The sequence below is a fragment of the Phoenix dactylifera genome, unplaced genomic scaffold (assembly GCF_009389715.1).
Source record: "Phoenix dactylifera cultivar Barhee BC4 unplaced genomic scaffold, palm_55x_up_171113_PBpolish2nd_filt_p 000113F, whole genome shotgun sequence".
NCBI lineage: Eukaryota > Viridiplantae > Streptophyta > Magnoliopsida > Arecales > Arecaceae > Phoenix > Phoenix dactylifera.
In genome coordinates this window covers 950171-970631 of record NW_024067685.1, presented here as the reverse complement: position 1 = coordinate 970631, position 20461 = coordinate 950171, and the positions used below count along the sequence as shown (strand labels likewise).

Here is a 20461-nt window from a genome sequence, read left to right as displayed (position 1 = left end):
TTGATATTGGGTGATTACTCATAGGTTACAGTATTAAGTTAATAGGTTGTGATTACATGGCCGGACTTAATGAACCCACATATCCTTACATAGTAAAAGAATTTTACAGTACTATTGAGTATGATTTCGAGAAGGCTAGTCTAATATCTAAAGTAAAGGGAACAAAGATAGGCTTTGACTACAAGAGGATAAGAGACATTCTAAAAATGCCCTATGAAGGAACATAGATTGAAGAGACTTGAGAATCAAAAACTAGAGCTTTAACAAATTTTGAATAAGAGCAACCTGTCTAGAAATCAGAAAGTGATTGTCAACCAAGTAAACATAGAGATGAGGTTCCTTTATCATATCATTTCTAAAAAATTTCTCTTCCCTAAAGTTGGAAAGTTTGACCATATCTCAGACCGAGACCTACTTATTATATTTAATGTTATCAATGGAAACCCTATCAACCTACCATTGGTGTTAATGAACCACATGAGGGATGTGGTGGGCAAAACTAACACTACCCTCCCATACAGAATGGTGTTAATGGTAATATTCAAGAAGTTTATGGTCGACTTCAAGGGGGAGATAAAGAAGTACACTGACACATATAACAAGAAGACCCTCTCAAAGGTGGGATACAATAAGGTTGATGGCCAATGGGTAAAAGTTAGGGAAAGTACAAAAGCAAAAGGAGAAGAAGAAGAGGAGGAGGAAGAGAGAAGAGAAGAAGGCCTAGCTGCTATCCTAGAACCTTCCATTCCCTTAAGAGTTTTCTAAGTTTCTTGAAAGGAGTGAAGGGATGTCATATGAGGAGTTTTCCCAAGGTAAGGTTGGTGAAGTAGAAGCTACAAATGAAGCTGGATTTGAGGCATAGATGACTGCAGGCTAACCTAGACCAAACACAGCAAGAACATAAAACCAAGCTGCTGAAGCTGGGGAAGAAAGGTGCCCATGTTCACTAATGAGGAGTTTGAAAGGATCTTTGAAATGGTGAGCAAAGAGGAGCCCTCCACTACAATGACTCCAGAACAGCTTGATTTTATCAAGAGGATGACACGGAAGTATTCTTGTATACTTGAATTGTACATTTCTCTATATTTATTAGTGTCTCTGCTTATTATATAATGCACAGGACTATATTGGTCTAACTGATGGAACGTATATTCATGTATTGGTTTCTATGGATCCACAAATTCTATATATAGGGAGGAGATCTTATTGCACATAGAATATTATGACAGTATTAGGTTTGATATATGTTTTATATCTATACGGGCTAGTGGAAATGTCCCACTCATGATGTACATATATTCATTAAGGCTTTGCAGAGACCAGAATTAAATTTTCCATATCCAAGAGATGGTGAGTGTACCAAATAAATTCTACTGCAAACTTTATAAGTGCCACGAATAATTCTTCCAATTGACATGGCATTATTTATGCTTTGGAATAGATAAATATTATGTCATTGTTGCAAGATAAACATGAAAGGATACTTGGCACCATAGAAAGAAGAAAAATCTCATATTTTTCAAGTTCGATATGGCAGTCAACTAATACGAGGTTCAAAGAAAGTATTCAACTAAGCTCATATGTGACTTTGAAATATTTTAGAGTGTGTATTTGAGGTTTGAAAAAATAGATGGGCTATAATGAGCCAAATGCCTGCATGTAAGCTGGATGACCAAACAAGAACTATTATTGCTAGCTTGGTAATTCATAACTATATTAGGACGCATGCAATGCATGATGAAGAGTTTGATAAGGCTAATAATGATGATGACTATAGTCCATTTGTTGTGGGCAACATTAGCTATGAAGATACCATACAAAAGCCCCTATCAAATGTTGTGGTGCAATATGATAGTTTAATAGCTCAAGTACATGACAATATATGTGATATGTTAATGCATAGATGGGTATTGGAGTATGTTAGCATAACCTTCTTTTGATGAAACATGCTTAACAATTATTCATTTTATTGTATTTTTGTCACATTAGCTATATGAAAGAAAATTATGTCAGAAAGTTTTGTTTTAAGTTTTTTATTCATTAATGATAAATACAACAAAGCCTAACACAATTCAAGAATCTATGATGAAAGCTCCCTCATGATTTAAATCCAACCAAGAAAGCCAGAAGCTAGGAAACCAACTGCAAGAGATGCACCATCTTTCATAAGGATCATCATGTAAAGCTCAACTGCATCATTTGGATATTCCATTTTACAAGAAATATATATACATATGTCCTTATTTTTATAAATTGTATGAGTCCATCCACTCCACAGGATCCAAAGTACAGCAAGGATGCATGATTTAAAACTAATACAGGGAACGTGGATATTGAGACTTCTTATCCCAATCCCAGATTCAACCCTTGGTGGCGAGGCGGGAGGCACTGGTAGCGAGACACGCGGTCAGATTTATATTGGAGCCCGTTTGTCTATGGAGTGCTCTACTGAGGGCCAACTATGGAGTTCACACAGTGGCGAGGGATCTCCAAGCTGGGCGGCGATGTTCCTCTATGTGGAGGAAGATCTGGTTCTATGCATCGATGGTGCAGGCTGCGGTCAGGTGGGTGGTGGGCGATCCATTTATGTCCTGAAGGATGGTTGGATATTTGAGTAGACGCTCTGTCGAGTACTTACCCTATTCGATCCAGCGAGGTTGGAGGGTTGTTGAGTTAGCAATTTGATTGTCCCGGGTCGGAGCAGGTGGGATGAGCTGCTGATTAGGGAGGTCTTCGAGGAGCAGTTGGCCAAGAGGGTACTGACTTTTTTGCTACCCGCAGGGGAGATGCTGGACAATTGGTTTGGGCGGCTACAGGCAGATTCAGGGTGCGTAACACAGACATACAGGAGGCGATGGGAGGGGACGTCGTTAGGTAGATGGATGGCAGGTAGATTTGGAGGATGTGGGTTCATCCCCGTGTAGCCTTATTTCTATGAGAAGTGGCATGGGATGCCTACCTACTAGGAGCGTGCTGGTAGGGAGGGGTGTTTAGATCACTTCAAGCTGTGCCTGGTGTCTGAATGCGGAGCAATCCATCAGTCGTGTTGCTTGGATACTAGCGGGTAACACAAATCGTGTTGCTTCGATCTGCAGACGACCTCCTACACTAGTTGAGGGAGGCCATGCGAAGCCTGAGGACGGTGGCATGGGAGATCAGTTTGGCCTATTTGGTGTATCATATATGGTTAGACAGGAATGCCCGGATCTTCGAAGACAAACAGGAGCTTTCGAGGAGTGTTGTAGAGAGAACCTGCCTTCAGGCTGCCGAGATCATCAAGGCTACTACAGCGAGTTTATCTGGGATGGCCAGGGACATTTGAGAACCCCGCTCGGCTGCCTTAGCGCTTAGGTTCGTCCTTATTTCTTGGAAGCTCCCCCCCCCCCCCCCCCCCCCCCCCCCCCCCCCGCCGCTATCTCAAGATGAATTTCTATGGTAATGTTTCCGGAGATGGTGGCAGGGTAGGTGTGGGTTTTATGATTAGAATTCATGACTCACAGATGATTGCTACGGATGGGCGAAACACCGATGGGCTCACAGCTATAGGGTTGGAGCTCAAGACAGCATAGGAGGGCATCTTCAACGCAACACAGAGATTGGGGGCTGAGCGCATCATCCTTGAGGAAGACTCGGCCATAATAATCGACTAGATATGGGAGGAGGGGTGGAGGGAGATGAGAGTCCCCTACCTTGCAACATTCATCAGATACTGAGAGATTGCAGCGCTTTTTAGACAGTGCATGCGTACTGAAAGGCGAACAGTGCTGCAAACTGGATCACTTCCTATATTGCACAGCACTCTGGAGAGGTCTACTGGCCACACCAAGGCTCTTCCTCGCAATTGAGCCAAATTGTAGTCTTGACTTTGCCGGTTGCACCTCTACTAGAGTAGGATGAGCAGCCGTTGTACCAACAAAAAAGGGAAAAAAAAAAAAAAAAGGCCAGCATGGATCCAGCACTGAATCTAAATGGCATTCAACCAGTAAAGCCTCTGCGATGGTCAGTTTAGCTCTGCAAGTTGTTCTTTTGTTAGGAGCCCTCTTTAATTATCAGCTTGGCTATGGATCAAATACTTGAGGGCTTAATTCTTAGGCACCTTTTAGGAGACATGGTGCCAGATCCAGTCATTGATCATGCTAACTCTTGACAGGCCTGGAAAAGAGTAGGCTTACGGCGAAGCTTTTATCCACCACCCCTCGTCACAATCTATCATAAAGACCATGAAGACCATACACCAACAACTGAGCACAAGTGCTACAAGGTGCCACTCAGTAGCAAAATGTTATCCTTGGCCACGTGCAACTGGCATGGCAACCAAACCCCTAACCACCGAGACAGTATTAGGTAGACCAAATCCACCATAGATCTAATGTGAAATGAGTCCCACCTAATAATTTTACCATAAGGTGAAATAAATCTATCTAGGGTGGTTTCACCCTAGATCCACAGCGAACCTGATCCACCTCATAATTTTTCATCATGAGAAATTATTATAGGGAATTTTTTGTATGACCAGCTGGAACCATATCAGCATTACTCATAACAGACATCTCAATGAATATTTGATGCATAATGTCCTCCACATAATGCAATCTTTCTAAAAGAAAATTCAGAATTTAAACTACAAACAAACATCGAACTTTCACTATGCGAGTGTTTATGTACATCAAAGGATCTAAGAGTAAATCCCTGGGAGACACCTATAGTTGACCACATGGAACTAAACCTACATGGCACACACATTGCAACTCTTCCTACAAAATCCAGCTGACTCCTTGGATCCTACCATATAAAGAGGATTATTTACGCACTCCCCTTGAGCAGCCCATTGCGGGCAAAGAACATTCTCATCCTCGCATGCCTCACTTGACTTTTGTTTTTCTGGTTTGTCAAAAGAACTCACATGAATCCATTTTGTTGCAGACCACTTTTCACCTTCTATGACAGGGCAACTTCCATGCAAACTGTCTGGATCGGTTTTTGCATCAGGATGGAGGCTGAAGAAGAGCAAAGCATCACCTTTCTGAGGTTTCACTGCATAAGAAAACAACTTTTAGGGACGAGAAAATGCCTTTAAGTTGCTATCATAAGATGCATCAAAAGGTTTAAATGATCCCAAATTCAACAACCTTTCCAATATGAACAGGTAAAAATTTGGATCAAGTTCTTCAGTTAGATGTCAACTATGAAAAAAAAATCCTGCAGACAATATAGGGCAGTCAAAGTTTATGCTTAATATAAAGGCTGCTGGAGAGATGCCCAAGGCAGTGCAGGATTAAGACAAGATCTGGAAGGCAATCATGGAACTTTATCGGAATGATATGAACAAAGGATCCCTTGATGGTCAGGTAACACGATCTGCTCTTTAAGAATTTTCAGGATTAGCCGCAATTCAAGATGGATGAGACCGCAGACTGACTGATTGGACTAATATTTTTATCTCAAAGTATCAATGGAAAAGGATAATTTCAAACGAGGTCCTGAGGATTTGGGAATGCAGTTCTGGATAAGCATTTGAAGATTTGGGAATGAACTGATAAAGGTATTAGGGTCATTCAATTTGAACCCACAGATGTAAAGAGACTGGAATTTACAAAACTAGTTTTGCTTGTAAGAGATCTACAACGTGCTGAAAATGATTAAAATGAGGAGCTGATTACCATTCCATTTGAAGTAATCCACAAATACTGCTATAGTGAATCCCACTCCACTAAATCTGCATATATTTCACTCATCCAAAATTACTGGCAACATACAAGCAAAAGGGATTGGTTTTTTTATAATAATTGCATGCTTCTAATTGAACCACTACTGAGACAATCCATGTGGAAATCAACTCGGTGTAGTTCCTAAAATGCTAATTATTGGCATTGGAAACACCAGCACTTCTCCTTTTTTAGGATTCAAAAGGTCAAAAAGGTGTGGCATGAGATTAGTTCTATTTCTGAGATGGGTCATACAAGAGCCAAATTACAATATTCATCAGTTGTTGAAATAAAAGGGATTGAAATTACAACGAATGTGATCATGCTATACATTTGATGGTTGAGGAAAGACACCAAATTTTATTCATAATGAAAAGCAGAAATATTAAGGTCTAACGTTCTATCATAATGCAGGACAAGTCATAGCTATCTGTCTCAAAGGCCATGATAGAGACAAAAAATAAAAGCATATCTAAACCAGATGAAGGTTACTGAAACAAGGCTGCTTTAATAGTGTTGGAGCAAGAGGTGAGGTTAAGGAGATTGCTGATTTTGAATTGTATGTTAGGGATTGCTTGTCTGGGAATGTTCCAAGAAATCCAAGTGTGGCTACTGGCCATCAAGGTGGCTTGTGCATTCCGCAGGGAGTGGAACAATTTTTAGTGGAGCCAAACAACATCAGTAATGTAAATCATACCTTTGGTAAAGCAATCTAGCCTTTGGATTTAAAGTATATATCCATAACGAAACGAATTTGCTTCTAAGCCAATATAGGATGCTAACTCAACGGCCAACTGGCTTGCAATCTCATGCAAATGCGTAGAAAACCCTCAATGACAGAAATTGGTCCATGGTGAGTTCACGAGTCTGGTATACGTAGAATATGTGCCAAGGATAGATTATAGGGAAAATTATAGTGACACCCCTCAACTTAGGACATGTCCTAGAGACACCCCCTCAACTTCAAAAAGCTTCAAACCAACCCTTCAAGCTTTCAAATCATTTCAAACTGATCCTCTCTCGCTCCCCAACCAGCAGATAGCATTTGCCGGCCATTTCAAATGATGAAAATGCCTTCTCCATCTTCCTCCAGCTCCCCAACCATCAAGTTTCTCTGCACCTAGGCGGCAAGATCCTCCCCTATTTCCCCAATGGCAAGCTTTGCTAAGTCGGTGACCACACCCATGCCCTCACTATCAACCACTCCTCCCCTTCTCCGGTCCATCTCAGATTGTCGAACTACCTCTTAGCATAAACATGAAATTTGTCTGAATTAATCAATAGTCTCAAAAATCAAACACCACGTGGATAGAAATCATCGGAAAATACATGAAGCTCAAAGTCCAATAAGAAATTCATAAGAATGAGGTGAAAAGAATAAGGGAAAGAGAAAACTCTGACCTTTCTAACGCAATCAGTGGCATTTCTCCTGACTGAAATGTCCAAGTCACCATTCAGCAACCTCTTGGCATAATCCCCTCCCAGAATATGTTCTAATTCCTTCTCAACCAGCAAAGTGATGTATTCGTCAGATTGTAGGGGAAAACTCTTTAAGAAGTTCCCGTAAAAATCACTCCTTTGTTCCGGAATCCTGCCAGGCACATGGCCCTTGGTTTCTCCATTGAATCCGTCCTCTTCCCCATCATCAAATTCCAGAATGCTGGTATTATCCTCAGCACACAAGAGGTTAGATGAAGCATAGTTCTAGGTGACACCCATTGGAGTTAAATTTAAAGGTTTCTTCTCCCTTTCTCCTCAAATGGATCACTTTCGAGAGGAGGTCTAGAAGATGGAGTCTTCCATACTATTAGCCTTTGAAGCGAGAGAGCCAAGAAGAAAAGAGAAAAGGACATGGTTGTACATGGGGAAAAGAAAGCTTTTATGAAGCATGGGTGCTGATGTGGGAAATGGCAAGCAAAAATGGGGGGAGTGGAAGGACTGAGGAAGGGAGGAAGAAAAATGCCGTATATAAAAAAAAAGGGGAAAATTGAGTAGTTGCCCCATCATTTCCAGCCTCAGATTATGCCAAGAGGTTGCTGAATAGTAACTTGGAAATAAAAGGGATAATTAGCCCATCATTTCCGATGCCAAATACCATAAAGGGTGAAGAGGAGACAGAAGAGGCAACAGAAAACAATGAAAGAACGGAGGAGTTGAACTGCATATTTTGTTCTTTAGATGCAGGGGATTGTAATTATCCATCATTTTAAGTTTCAATACAAGAATCGAAGAAAACAAAAAAAAGAAAAAGAAACAAAAAATAATACAACTGAGGATATTTTGGTTATAATATAATTTTATGCTACCATGTGATGGTCATGTGACACCACTCTGTTACGGAGATGAGCGGCAGGACTACTATGGAACAATTTAGAAACTTGAAGGGTCGGTTTGAAACTTGTTAAAGTTGAGGGTGTCTCTAGGAAATGTCCAAAGTTGAGATGGTGCCACTATAATTTTCCCTTAGATTATACTTATTAGGCGGAAAAGTGTTAATGCCTTCACGCTCACAAAAAAGGAAAAAAAGTAAAAAAAAAAAGATGATTATAAATAGTTGGTAACATGTTTCTAAAAGATTTACCTGCCAAACCCCCTCCCCCGGGAAAAAAAAATGTTTTCAGGATACCCACATTAACATGAAGATTGTTCAGACAGTCAATTTTATCAAAATCACCAGACAGAATGATACCTGCATAACCATTCTTTGCACAATCAGACCAGCTGTCACCCTTCTGTTGATTAAATCTTCCCTGCAAATATTGCAGAATGTTAGTATAAAAAAAAGTTCTTACACAAGATGGAGTAAGTTAGGTATTGCTTACCTCTGAATTTGGAAAAATTGTCTCTCCACCCTTCCGAACATCAGATAGGTACATGAGTACTGTGGCAATTCGATGACCTCCAAGTGCTTGATTAACTTTGTCATGAAAATAATCAAAATGCGGCTCATATTTTTCACCATGCTCGTAGTGTAGTATTTGCATGGACTCACCATTTTCTGTTCAATAATAAGCGTTAAATGGGAAGACTATACAGTTGAAAAATTCCATAAGAAGAAACAACATAACTATTGGACAGAAGAAAAGAAGAAGAGGTGATACTGAGTTACCTTCTGGAAGAAAGGTCCAAATAGCAATCCTTTGCTCAATTGTTCTCACGATTTCATCCTTCAAGGCAACAAAACAATTTGTTAGCATTCATGCCCACAACAATTAACTGTGCCTTTTAGCATCGCAAACAAAAGGATATATTCTTAATGGGGACATTTTGGCTAACAAACTGATATTAAATCTTCGACCTAAGAGATAAGTTCACTTTGGCTGCATAATCTAGGCCAAGAACTATGTCAGAGTCTCGAAAATTACTTCACAAGATGGACTGAAATTACTGGGCACTTAAGAGCCACATCGACTTTTGATTGATAGAAGAAACAAAGATGTCATGAGCAACAAAAGCAGAGTACTAGTGTAATAAGGTTTGCCATTAGACATGCAGCTAAAACGTGAAATTTAATCATAAATATGTAAAACGTCACCCTCTTAAGTTTAACTTGCATGCATGCACAGGCACAATCCCACACGCACCCCTCCCAGGCCCCGTAGCCAACAGCAAAAGAAAGAAAGAAAGACAAAAGCAGTTCAGGAGATATGTAAGAATGAAAAATATAAATCTGATGAAAAGTATTCTCCACATGATAAAAGACTCAACAAATTTGCAGGGTCCAGGGATGTGTTCATGGAATAAGATTTATGTTTGGCCTCTGCTAATGCATCACCTTTGCATAATATCTGTTATTTGAAACTCAAATTGTGAACCTATAATTAACTTCTAGATACAGTGTAAAGACAGCTAATCAATTTTGATCACGCAGAACAGATGTAATCAGGCACAAAAACAGCAATACTAGCAAATCACAAGATCCCCGAAAATATCAGCATACAAGGTGAATGGGCAAGCATGGTTACTGGAGATATTGAGAAATTTACCAAATAGATCCCACATCAAAACTTTCCACTATGAGTTCAAGGTTAATGAAGTGATTTCCAAAAACTTGCTTTTAACCACAACAAATGATTATGGAATTCCAGATATTGTAATTAATCACAACCTTACACAACCCTCCTAAGGTTCATGCTTTTTGAGAAAATCAAAATCTTAAATGGACAGGAGAATAATGAATAACCTAGACAATATTTGGTATTGATTCCTTTCTTTTTGTGGTTAGAAACAAGAACACAAAACCTAAGGAGCCAAAAAGGCTTGGTAATATCACGTTTTTGTTTTGTGTTTTTATTTCTGAAATTTTGGAAGCGAAAAATAAAATTCTCTTTCAAAAAGTCCAGAGGCAAAAATAAAATAATAGGCCATTGCCATCCATTCACATCTACATCCAATACCACCAACTATGCTACCACCAGCACTCCACCGCCACCATTCTATTGCTGCTGCTGCAACCATCCACCGTCACTGCTGCCCCCCTTATGCCACCACCAAGATTGTTGTCACTGAGACCATGATCAGCCCAAAACCCCACCCTCCCCCCCCCCCCAACACACACATCAATTACCATTGCAATCAAGACACCTCCTTGACAACCCTCAGAACCACTCTGCTGAAGTAACCACTACGACATCCACTACCCACCAGAGTCCTCCATCACCACCATTGCACCATGACTACCAACGTTCCTGAACCAAATTGTGACTTACCACCAACACCCACCACCAGAGCCACCACCCCCATGCCAGCATAGCCACCACCATGGTTATTGTTGCATTGCCACCAATGATCCATCCCCTCCCCCCACCATTGCAATTGGCACCGATTCTTGACGACTCTCACAGCCACTCCACTGCAGCCACCAACATCACATCCACTATCAGTCACCACCATCCCTCCAGCATAATTGCACCATGACTACCACTACTACTCCACCACATTGTGACACCATCACCAACCACCACGACGCCACAATCCATCCACCTCCACCATAACCAAAAGCATTTTATTGTTGTATGATTTGAAAAATAAAAAAATGAGTATCGAACATCTTTCTGTTTTCACATTCAAAACAAATGAAAAAAATAGAAAAAATAAAAAACAGATGACAAAACCAAAATCATCCTTAACAAATGAATAGAAGAAAAAAAATGTAAGGGCATGTTCCCTAACCATGAATATGGATACAGGATACGGATATGACTTGACAAGGTAGACCAATATCCCAACAATGTATATATTTCATACATATATATGTCAGTAACTACACACACAAATATATATATATATAAATAAATATATATATATATACACATACATACATACACATATATATAGGCATGTAAAAAAGCATCAATTAGGCATGGTAGGCTTTCAAAATAAAGCAGTCCATACTTTACGTGGCGACATCAACTTTTAAAAGCTCAAGATATAGTTGTTAGTCATCAATCAAATTCATAGACCACAATCTATGCTTAAAGTTTAATATTAACATCAAAGATTCCAAATAGACCATTCACTATTAGAAGTTTAACATTAAAAAAAGAAAGAATATGCCCTCTCTCATCTTTGGAGGTACCGAGACACATTCCATTTATCCCTATGAAGTATTCAACATATTCTTTTTTCTTAAATTTTGGATATATGATACTTAACATAAGTATCAAGTACATATCAAAGAAGTACCTAATGAGTATCAACATCTGATGCATAGCCAATAATATGGCACTTGAAATATTCATGCTTCCTAGCATGCCTAGCACTGCTTCTATGTTTTCATAAGTGCTTCTTGAGGTTTGTGCTGCTCTTTGAACTTTTGTCGAACAGCTTCCAAGTATGAATATGAGTGATAGCATGGGAGATGCAGCGGATGCCGCTTCTAATGGAGAGGGTCGCAATCCTTAGAAGACCAGAAAGAAGATGAGATCTCGAGCAAGGGTAGCACATGGGCAGCCTCAAAAGCCCTCTAGGTCCCACCTAGGCTTGAGAACCTCTAGCAACACTTCACGGAGGTTCTCAAGCTACTAGAGGATGAATTGCAAGAATCGAGGAAGGAGTGGGAATCAACAGCGATGGTCACTCGGAGCCTCGGGTGGAGGGTGCCAGACGAATGGATTGCTCACGAAATCAAGGGAAGAAGGCAAGATCCAAGTGGGAATTGAAACTTTTCCATTGGCGGACGATCATCACATCATCCGATTCAAGTCAGACCAATCGAGAGGTGGTTCTTGCTAATGGCCCCTAGATGGTTGCCGGACAATTACTGGCCATGGAACGCTAGGTGCCAGACCTCATTCCAGGTGTGAACATGGTGAAGGAAGCCACAGTTTGGATCCGTTTGCTTAGGCTGCCCGTTGAATTCTGGAAGAACATGATTCTTAGCATAGCTTCAATGGCCAGCAAGCCGGTGGGGATGGGCAACTTCACCGATAACCTTCAGAAATTTGGTTTTGCATGAATCCAGGTTCAAATTCATTCACAACCATTGAAACATGGTATTTTGATCAAGGAAATCGCTAGGGTTTTTTGGCAATAGGTGCAACCTATAATCGATTACTACAAGTATAGATTGATTTCATAATAATCAATTATAGTGCGGTTGATTAGACACTTCAGCAAATACTCATCATCCCAAAAGAACATCATAGAGGTATGTGAACGCAAGACAGAACATGGTAAATATCTTATTAATGAAGCCTAATCAATAAAATATAACTAGTGCAGCAAACTAAAAATAACCACAACAAAACAATAAAAAAAATATTGCAAGTAAACTCAAGTTCCAAGGATGTGATAGATGGCAACGATGGTAATGATGATGGATGGAGATAATGATTGATGGATGAAGAAACGAGGGCTGGGCAAAAAATGGTGATAGAACTAGTCAGATAATTACCTCTGCGAGTTTGTGAAAACCTTCAGGCCGCGCTCCACCAAGATATCGAGATGAAGGATGACGGAGTCAAGAAGATGGCTCCAAAAAAAAATAGGTCAAGAAGCAGGATGAAAGTGGAAGAAAAAGGGTCTCTCAGAGCTTCGCATACGGTGGCACTCACCTTTCTATGGTTTCTTCTTCTTTTCTTTTTTTGGTTGTTGTCCTCTCTTTTTATAGGCCGAGTTACTGTTCCGTGAACAGTAATCGGGCCGGGTTACTGTTCATGTGAACAGTATTTACTTTTTTTTTTTTCTTTTCTAACATTCTTTCCTCCTTCCATACATTCAACATGCACAATTCTATCTCCAAGACTATCATCCATCATCCTCCATTCCTAAAGATAAGTGATGACCATGGGCATTGAAGAAAGGCCAAGGCTCAAGCAATTAATTATGGTGGTTTAGGATTGGGTTAGGCTTCCTATCACACCTAGTTAGACCCTTTTTGCTTGGCAATCCCAATACATGACTCAACTGAAAATCCAAGCCTAAACATAGCTTTGGATGGAAAACATAGAAACAACAAAAAACATAAACTATGTCCAAGATGGAGCCTCGAGACAACATCAGTTCTCTCCAACTGGGAAGAACTCGACTCCTGACGAGTAGGCCTCCTGTATGCGCTGCAACAAATCAGATCTCTGGCACCTCAACTCGTCCTCGCTGATCCATGAACTGTCTGACATAAGTCTCCCTTGCCAAAGCACAAAAAAATCTACGGTACTGCCCCCGCCTAGTGTCTACTGCTCGCACATCAAAAATATCCTCAATACCCTCATGAAAACTAAACTCTAAGCTGGTGCTGGGTAGATTTGAAACTACAACCGCCTCTGGTGGATCTCCATGGAACTAGTACAGGTCAGTGACGTTGAAAATTAGAAAAGTCCGGATGTTGTTTGAAAGCTCCAATAAATAGGTATTGTCCCACAGCTTTTGATGTATACGGAATGGACCATACTTTCGCGAGCTAAGCTTGCTATAACTACCCAATAAAAATCTCTCTTCTAAAATAGGCCATCACCAGATCGCCCTCTACAAAGTGAACCTCCCTGCGATGATGGTCAGCATCATCCTTATACCTAGCACTGGAGTTAAGCAAGTGCTGATGGACTTTCCGTTGGATGTGACGGACCTGCTCAATATTCTTCTCTGCTTTAGTACTTATCCGACCATGATAGGGAATGGAAGCACAATCATATGGAATAGGAAAACCATAAATGATTTTAAATGGAGACTTACCAGTAGTACGACTTATAGAACTGTTGTATGCAAATTCAGCCTGTGCTAAAATCAAACCCCACTGAGTAGAACGCTCACTAACCAAACATCTAAGCATGTTACCGAGTGTACAGATCACTACCTCTATCTGACCATCTGTTTGAAGATGATAAGCACTGTTGAAGTTTAGTTTTGTTCCTAATTTGCTCCAAAAGGTTTTTCAAAAATAACTAGTGAATCTAGTGAATTTTGTGTCTCTATCAGATGTGAATGATCTTTAAATACCATGCAGTCTAACAATTTTTTTAAAAATAAATGTGCTATATGAGATGCATTAGATGTTTTCCTACATGGAATGAAATGTGCCATTTTTGAAAACCGGTCCACCACAACAAAAATCGAATCAACCTTTCTAGCAGTCATGGATAGTCCTACAATGAAGTCCATGGTGATCCTCCCAAAGGCCACTAGGGATAGGCAATGAAGTGTACAAACCTGTATTCTGGACCTTTTCCTTTTCCTGCTGACAATGTTGATATTTTCGCACATATCTAATGACGATGTCTCTCATCTTAGGCCAGAAATACCTCTCAACTAGGAGTCCTAAAGTGCAGCTCTATCCATCATGAGCAGCTAACCCTCCATGAAATTCCCGAATCAAAGTCTCACGCAATTTATCTCCACATATGCACAAGCATGATCCTCTAAACAAGAATCTGTCCTAAATGTGAAAGCTACCGAACGAATCTGACCCAGTCATCTGACACGGCCTTCCTCCTTTTTCTTTTGTGCTCCCACAATCGATCCATCTTTGGAAAAATGGTCCACAGACAATGAGAGATCAAGCCAGGGCTTTCCTGACCAAGCTTTCGTTGCTTCGGACAAAACCCAATCCGGGGTAGTCTCAGGTCCAAATATTAAAAGGAGTGTCCTGGAAGAGTTCAACCTCGACCAGATTCGAGCTAATTTCTTTATCCCTCAAAACTTCTCCTTGGAGTTGCCCAATCCTTCTGATCGGGTGACGTCACCATAGGAGAATTAGCTCACCCTCTACGAGAAAACTTTGAGGGAGGACCTGAGGCTCCCGATTCCTTTGATCATCATCTATCTGCTAGCTCGATACTAGCTCATTCCAACCCCACTTGTTTCCAACGCTTGGAGGATGATAGTTGGGTTTTCTGCTTTCTGAGACTCCGTAGGATTGTCACGACCATAGAGTTGTTCCAAGCCTTCTTCCAGATGAAGGTACATTTTTGAAACAAAGTGTGGTGGTACCTTCCCTATAGGAAGGGTTACAATATCGTTCCTTCTGGCCCTTCTTCCATCCACGGTTGGAAGGGCCAATTCTTCTTCGTAACCTCGACAGATTCATAAAGCTTTCCGATATAGTGGAAGACACCAAGGAAGAAGGCATTGAGCGTCTTCCCTAAGCTGTCGGATGAGGAGCAGGAATCGATCAACACCCTTCGTCAGATGAAGGCTCCAGTTTTTGCCGAGTTACTCTATGAGGCAGCCCAACCGAATGCCGATCTCAGTACCACTCAAGATTCGCCGGACCGACCGAAGCGACGTACCGGTGAGCACCGGCACCAAACCAGAGACGCGCGCGTGGATGCCACCGCACGCAAATGTCAAAAAAAAGCAAAAAAAAAAAACACATTCGCGTGGTCTGTGGACGTGCGCGGACGCGTTAAATGCCAAAGAGTGGCATTTAATGCCACTCTGTGGCGTTTAATGGTCCCGCGCAGGGAACTGCGCATGGGCGTGCTGCCCGCGCGGAGAACCGCGCACGGGCGCGATTTCCTGCTAGGAAATCGGTCGTGGGCGCGGTTTCTGTGTAGGGAATCATGCGCGGGCGCACGATTCTCCGCTCGCGCGTCCGCGCGTGATTCCCAAAAAAAATCACTACGTATCCGCGTGCGTCCCCGGACGCGTTAAATGCCACAGAGTGGCATTAAGTGGCCCACGCGGGATGGAGCCCGCGCGAGCGTTTTTTCCCGCGCACTAACCTGCACGTGGGCGCATGAAAAAAATGTTTTTGGGCCTTACGAACCGGCCCGGTTCGCACCGATACAAGTACGAAACCAATCGGACTAATTTCGGTACAAGTACGGACCAGTTTCGGTCGGTTCAGCATACCTTAGTGCCACTTCTTTCGGGCTTAATTTTCTTTGCTTTTTTCTAAGGCATAACTGTTTGGTTGGCTGACTTATTCGCCTTTATCTTTGCAGCGATAAAGTTTAAGGTTAACAAGCTGTTCGGCTCCTCAAAGAAGAGGCCTAATGGAGACAGCCCATCAACAGGGAGGAAGAAGACAATGGTTGGCTCTTCTGCCACTGAGGCTGAGCTTCCTATCGCCTCGAGCTCGTTAGAAGCTGCTAGGGCAGAGGAGAGGCCCACCGGAAAAGGATCACCAAAAGTGGAGGTGATCGCCGCTTTTTCTATTTCTGTTCGTCCACCTGCTTCAGAGGCTTCCCAAGAAGCGATCCCATTTGGGGCCTCCGAGCTTGTTCCGACGGTCGCACTTGCAGATGCCTAAATTTTTGCAGCCGCTCAGGTGCAATTGCATCAATTTCCGTAGCCACTCAAGTTCTGAGTGGCCGGTCGAAGGCCGTTCTAACCTAGGCATCGACATGGTCGAAGGAACCGTCCTGAACCATCCGGTTTGGAGCGTCCCAAGCCGTACCGGCGGCAGACCGGGATGTTCCGTCATCGAAATCGAGACCCCGTCGCTAAAGGGGAAGAAGAAAAAAGAGAAAAAGAGAGCGGAGGGAGGAAGAGGTAGAGGAAGGAAGAGAGGCTGGGGAGGAGAAAAAAGAGGAAAAGAGAGCAGGGGAGGGAGTGGAAGAGAGAGAGAGCCAGCCTCACTTCCTCTCAATCTCCCTCCCTCCCCCACTCTCTCTTTTCCTCTCTCCCGTTCTCCCTCTCCCCTGCCTCTACTATGTCGGTAGTGGGCCGACACAGCATTGCGCAGGGCCGTACCGACCCATGCTGTCGGACAACCAGTGGAATTATTTTCTGAGATATAATAAAAATATATCATTAAAAGCATTCCAAACATAAAATTTGTTAAGTCTCTACAACATAAAACTAGCAAACTTCTTAGGCATTTCAACTTCAAGAATAAAGAAAAAGAAATTTTGCTATTTGGGGCTAAAAACTGGAGAGGAATTTTCAACCATTTTTATAAATTTGTATTATCCAAATATTTGGAGGGCCAAAACATACCTTATTGGTTATATTCAAACAAATTAACGCTTGGGCCATTTGGGAAGGTGAGAAAACTCATTACCATGATGTTGACTAACATTTAACTATTGGATAACAAAAATTTTTCTTTGATCTATCAAGAGGCAAAAAAAAAGAAGTCAATCTTGTACATCAAAAAGAACATTGTTGATGACGTAGTCTGTATCTTTAATTTGTTTTATAGGCCTATGTCCACATTTTTTCATCAAAGTAAGATATCCTAGGGATTTATAGGGTGGTATATAGCTAATATTAAATCATTAGAATGGTTTTTATGGGCATGATAAAGTGAGCTTATCAGAAAGTGAACTTACCATGTCCCTATATGATGTTTTCTTATTGACCCCTCTATCAAATACAATTTGATCATGGTTTATTTTCAGACTGTTTTGCCCACTTTCAATATTCAGAAGGAATCTGACAGAACCTTAAGTCTGCAATTGTTCTCAAGATCGCATCTGATCTGACCCCCTTTAGGATTTATGGTATGATCCCAATATTGACAACATTGTTAGGAGAGCTCAAACACTAGATCTTACACTCCAAATATAAATCTAATATCTCTCTTTGGATATATTTCTTCCTCTCTTTCTATGCTTCACTTCACCTTTGTAGAAAGCCTCCTACAGAGTTTCCAAAATTTCTAGGCCTAAATGTATTTAAGTTCCAAATAAGAGGTTAAAACAGGAAAGGAAAGGCAAAGAGAAAAACTTCTCCCAAATTCTATATTACATGTGTTCATTTGGAACAACATCTCGATTCTCCATCTCATGTTTTCTCCTGAGAAGCAAGAATGAGAAAGTAATTACTCGCTCCTTTCACAAGTTCCAACAGTAAATCTGGTAAAGAGATGTTCCGCCCCTTCATTCAATTCCAACAACCTTATATACAGAAATGGGAACCAATAAAGAAGAGGGTCTTTTAACATCTCAAAGAAAGAGAGGGAGAGAGGATTGGGCAGCATCTCTTTGTTTGGGTACATCAGATCTGTATCAAACATAGGAAACATGGAAGGACGTGATTCCTTTCTCATGCTCAAGTTTCTCTGCCTGAGAGAGAGAAAATGAAATTAATTTCTATAAAATTTTACTAACATATTAGAAATGTTGCTGCACCTTTTCTCAATTCAGAGGAAAGGCAAGAAGAGTAGAGATGGAGACTAACTTTTATCCCCTCATGTAATGACTCAAACCAAGGAAAAATGCTTCCCATTTCACTATTTTTTTTCATGAAACCCTTAAGAGAGTATTAGATCTGTTAGTGGGGCATGTGGAATGTCACAAGCCATCACCCTAACCCACTTATAGAATCCAAAAACTCTCCATGACCATAAGGAAAGTAGGTATTGGTCCTGTTTGTGTTCAAGTACAAATTAAGTTGAAGCATAGACTGGGATTGCCTAATTTTGGCCCAAGTCGAAGTCAAGACCCAGGTGTAGGCCTAGGGCAAGGGGAAGCTAGGAGTCTAAAATCTGACCTGGTCAAATCTGTATCAGGTCCATGTCTAGGTGGTTTGGTTCGAAGCCCTATGAACTTAAGGGGAAAAACAAGGGTAAACACCAAAATTCCCTAATCCCACTTACTTAGAAAATAGTGATAATATGTGGAAATAGGATATGCAACCATGCTACTACCACCAGCAGCAGCTAGGTTTTAATGTTGTTTAAAACACTAAGGCCACATTTGCTTCGAGCATAAGTGGAATAGGAATCATGGTACCTTTTGGAGTAGCTCTGCCACAATCTATTCCTATTTTTCATTCACTACAATTTCTGGAATAACTTTTGATTGAGTGTTTTTACCTAAAGACAAAGGAAGCGAGTAAAAATGACGGCTTTATGCTAGGAACAGCTTATAACAGCTTTCTATTGGAATAGTTATGCATACAAGCTAGTTTGACCAGTGTAAATACTCTTTGCTCGTGCTTGTTCTTTGTAAGCTGTTTGGCTGGCTTATGGCTTATTGCCACTTTATTCCCCAACCAAACAATGCCTTAAAGGAAACTGTCTTTTTGACATATAAAGCACAATTCTCGGAGTCTGTTCTCACCAAGAGTGCATTTTGTAATAAAGAACGTTGCATATAGCATGCCTCCGGTAGTATGGCATCATGAACCAAAAATATATCTTACTTTGCCAAATAATTAAGTCGGTTAAACAGAGAAATCGACAGCAATTTAGATCTCATAACTTTCAATGCAACAAGCATCTCTTTTTTGCAATTTGCAGTACATAAGAAGACCTCAAATAAGCATTTATCCACATCACAGATCTGAAAGAAATCACTTCAAACGACGAGAAGGAAATAATCTTATGATTGAAATGGATCAATCTAAACAAAGGAAGCCATACCAAACTAAAGAGCCCACACCAAAGCAGGGAGCAGGAAAGGCTAAATCTTACCTGGTGCTTCTCGAGGAACATGCCCGAGCTCGTCCGGACCTCGCTCATCACACTTTTTCCCGAATCATTGTCCGCCACCATCGATTTCTCCAGCTTATCCCTCGCCTGGTCTCATAATGCAATATCAAATTTAACAACAGCTTTCGCAGTTAACCAAACAACCAGAAACAAAAGAAGAAGAAGAAAGACATTTCCCACCAGTGAGATAAGGTGTTCGCATTCCTCATCGGAAAGAAAACCCTTGTACAAGAAAGCCCTGCAAGAAAGACAGATGGAGAAGTTGAAGGACATCAAGGAGCGATCAAAGCGAGAGGAAACGAGAAGAAGAGAATGGAGAAAAGGAGCGCGGATCTGGTACCTGGGACGCCAGGAGAGTTGGACGACTCGCGTGGGATCGAAGAATGCAGGATCCCCTTTGCCCACCGAGGGCAGAACAGCGGAATCGGAGAAGCTTGGAATCGCCGCTACGAAGAGGAGGGGGACAAAGAGAAGTGGGAGAGGGTGGGTAAAGCCCATCGCCGGAGGGGAGAGCGGGAGAGATGGGAAGGAGAATGCCGATGGATTGGGGGTTTCCCCAGCTTCCACGCTTTTTTCACGGAGCAAGCATGCGACCAGACTTTTGAGGGTCACGTTCTAGAAGATCCGGCGATTGACCCGTTTCTTTCCGGAGCGGGTCTTCAATAACCGACCATCGGCCGCATTTGGTAGGGAGTCCATGCTGACCGAGACGGCCGACATCTAGTTTTAAAACGGTCGCGAAGAAGTTCCACTATGCTTCTTCGTGATAATGGCGAATGGAAACCTGTACTTTCGGTTTATTGGAGTAATTAAAAAAACACCACTTGTAAATTACCATGAGACATACACCCGCAAGCGCGCCTCTCTCCATCCGTCGTGCTTTTTTTTTAATTACTGATTCTAATTTCTCCTCTCTCTTTTTGGTAATTCAAATTTA

General features: G+C 41.4%; 1 protein-coding gene across 4 annotated transcripts; it reads right to left on the bottom strand.

Annotated features, from left to right (window-relative positions):
• Positions 1-4533: 4533 nt before the first annotated feature.
• On the bottom strand, positions 4534-20415 carry LOC103723242 (probable prolyl 4-hydroxylase 6). 4 transcript variants are annotated; one of them, XR_005507169.1, is made up of 8 exons: positions 19865-20415; positions 19705-19762; positions 19507-19611; positions 8815-8872; positions 8528-8703; positions 8395-8455; positions 7107-7365; positions 4534-5034 (listed from the first exon to the last, which is right to left on the bottom strand). XR_005507169.1 is itself a non-coding variant. In XM_039116606.1 (8 exons), the coding sequence occupies exons 1-8, from the start codon at positions 20020-20022 to the stop codon at positions 4727-4729; spliced, it is 849 nt and encodes a 282-aa protein (XP_038972534.1). In that variant the 5' UTR covers positions 20023-20406; the 3' UTR covers positions 4534-4726. The 4 variants fall into 4 exon arrangements, 3 of the variants coding, with proteins under 3 accessions (XP_038972534.1, XP_008812319.2, XP_038972535.1); XM_039116606.1 differs by lacking the exon at positions 7107-7365 and having other exon boundaries at positions 8528-8622; positions 8698-8703; positions 19865-20406; XM_039116607.1 differs by lacking the exon at positions 7107-7365 and adding an exon at positions 5661-5716 and having other exon boundaries at positions 4977-5034; positions 19865-20412.
• Between the last annotated feature and the right edge of the window lie 46 nt (positions 20416-20461).

Bases quoted from the DNA above. Each gene is read 5' to 3' on its own strand.
- LOC103723242 (XM_008814097.4), bottom strand. From the start codon at position 20,022: ATGGGCTTTACCCACCCTCTCCCACTTCTCTTTGTCCCCCTCCTCTTC. The intron at 19,763-19,864 runs GTACCAGATCCG...TCTTTCTTGCAG, and splicing joins CAACTCTCCTGGCGTCCCAG to GGCTTTCTTGTACAAGGGTT. The intron at 8,456-8,527 runs GTAAGCAATACC...CAATATTTGCAG, and splicing joins CAATTTTTCCAAATTCAGAG to GGAAGATTTAATCAACAGAA.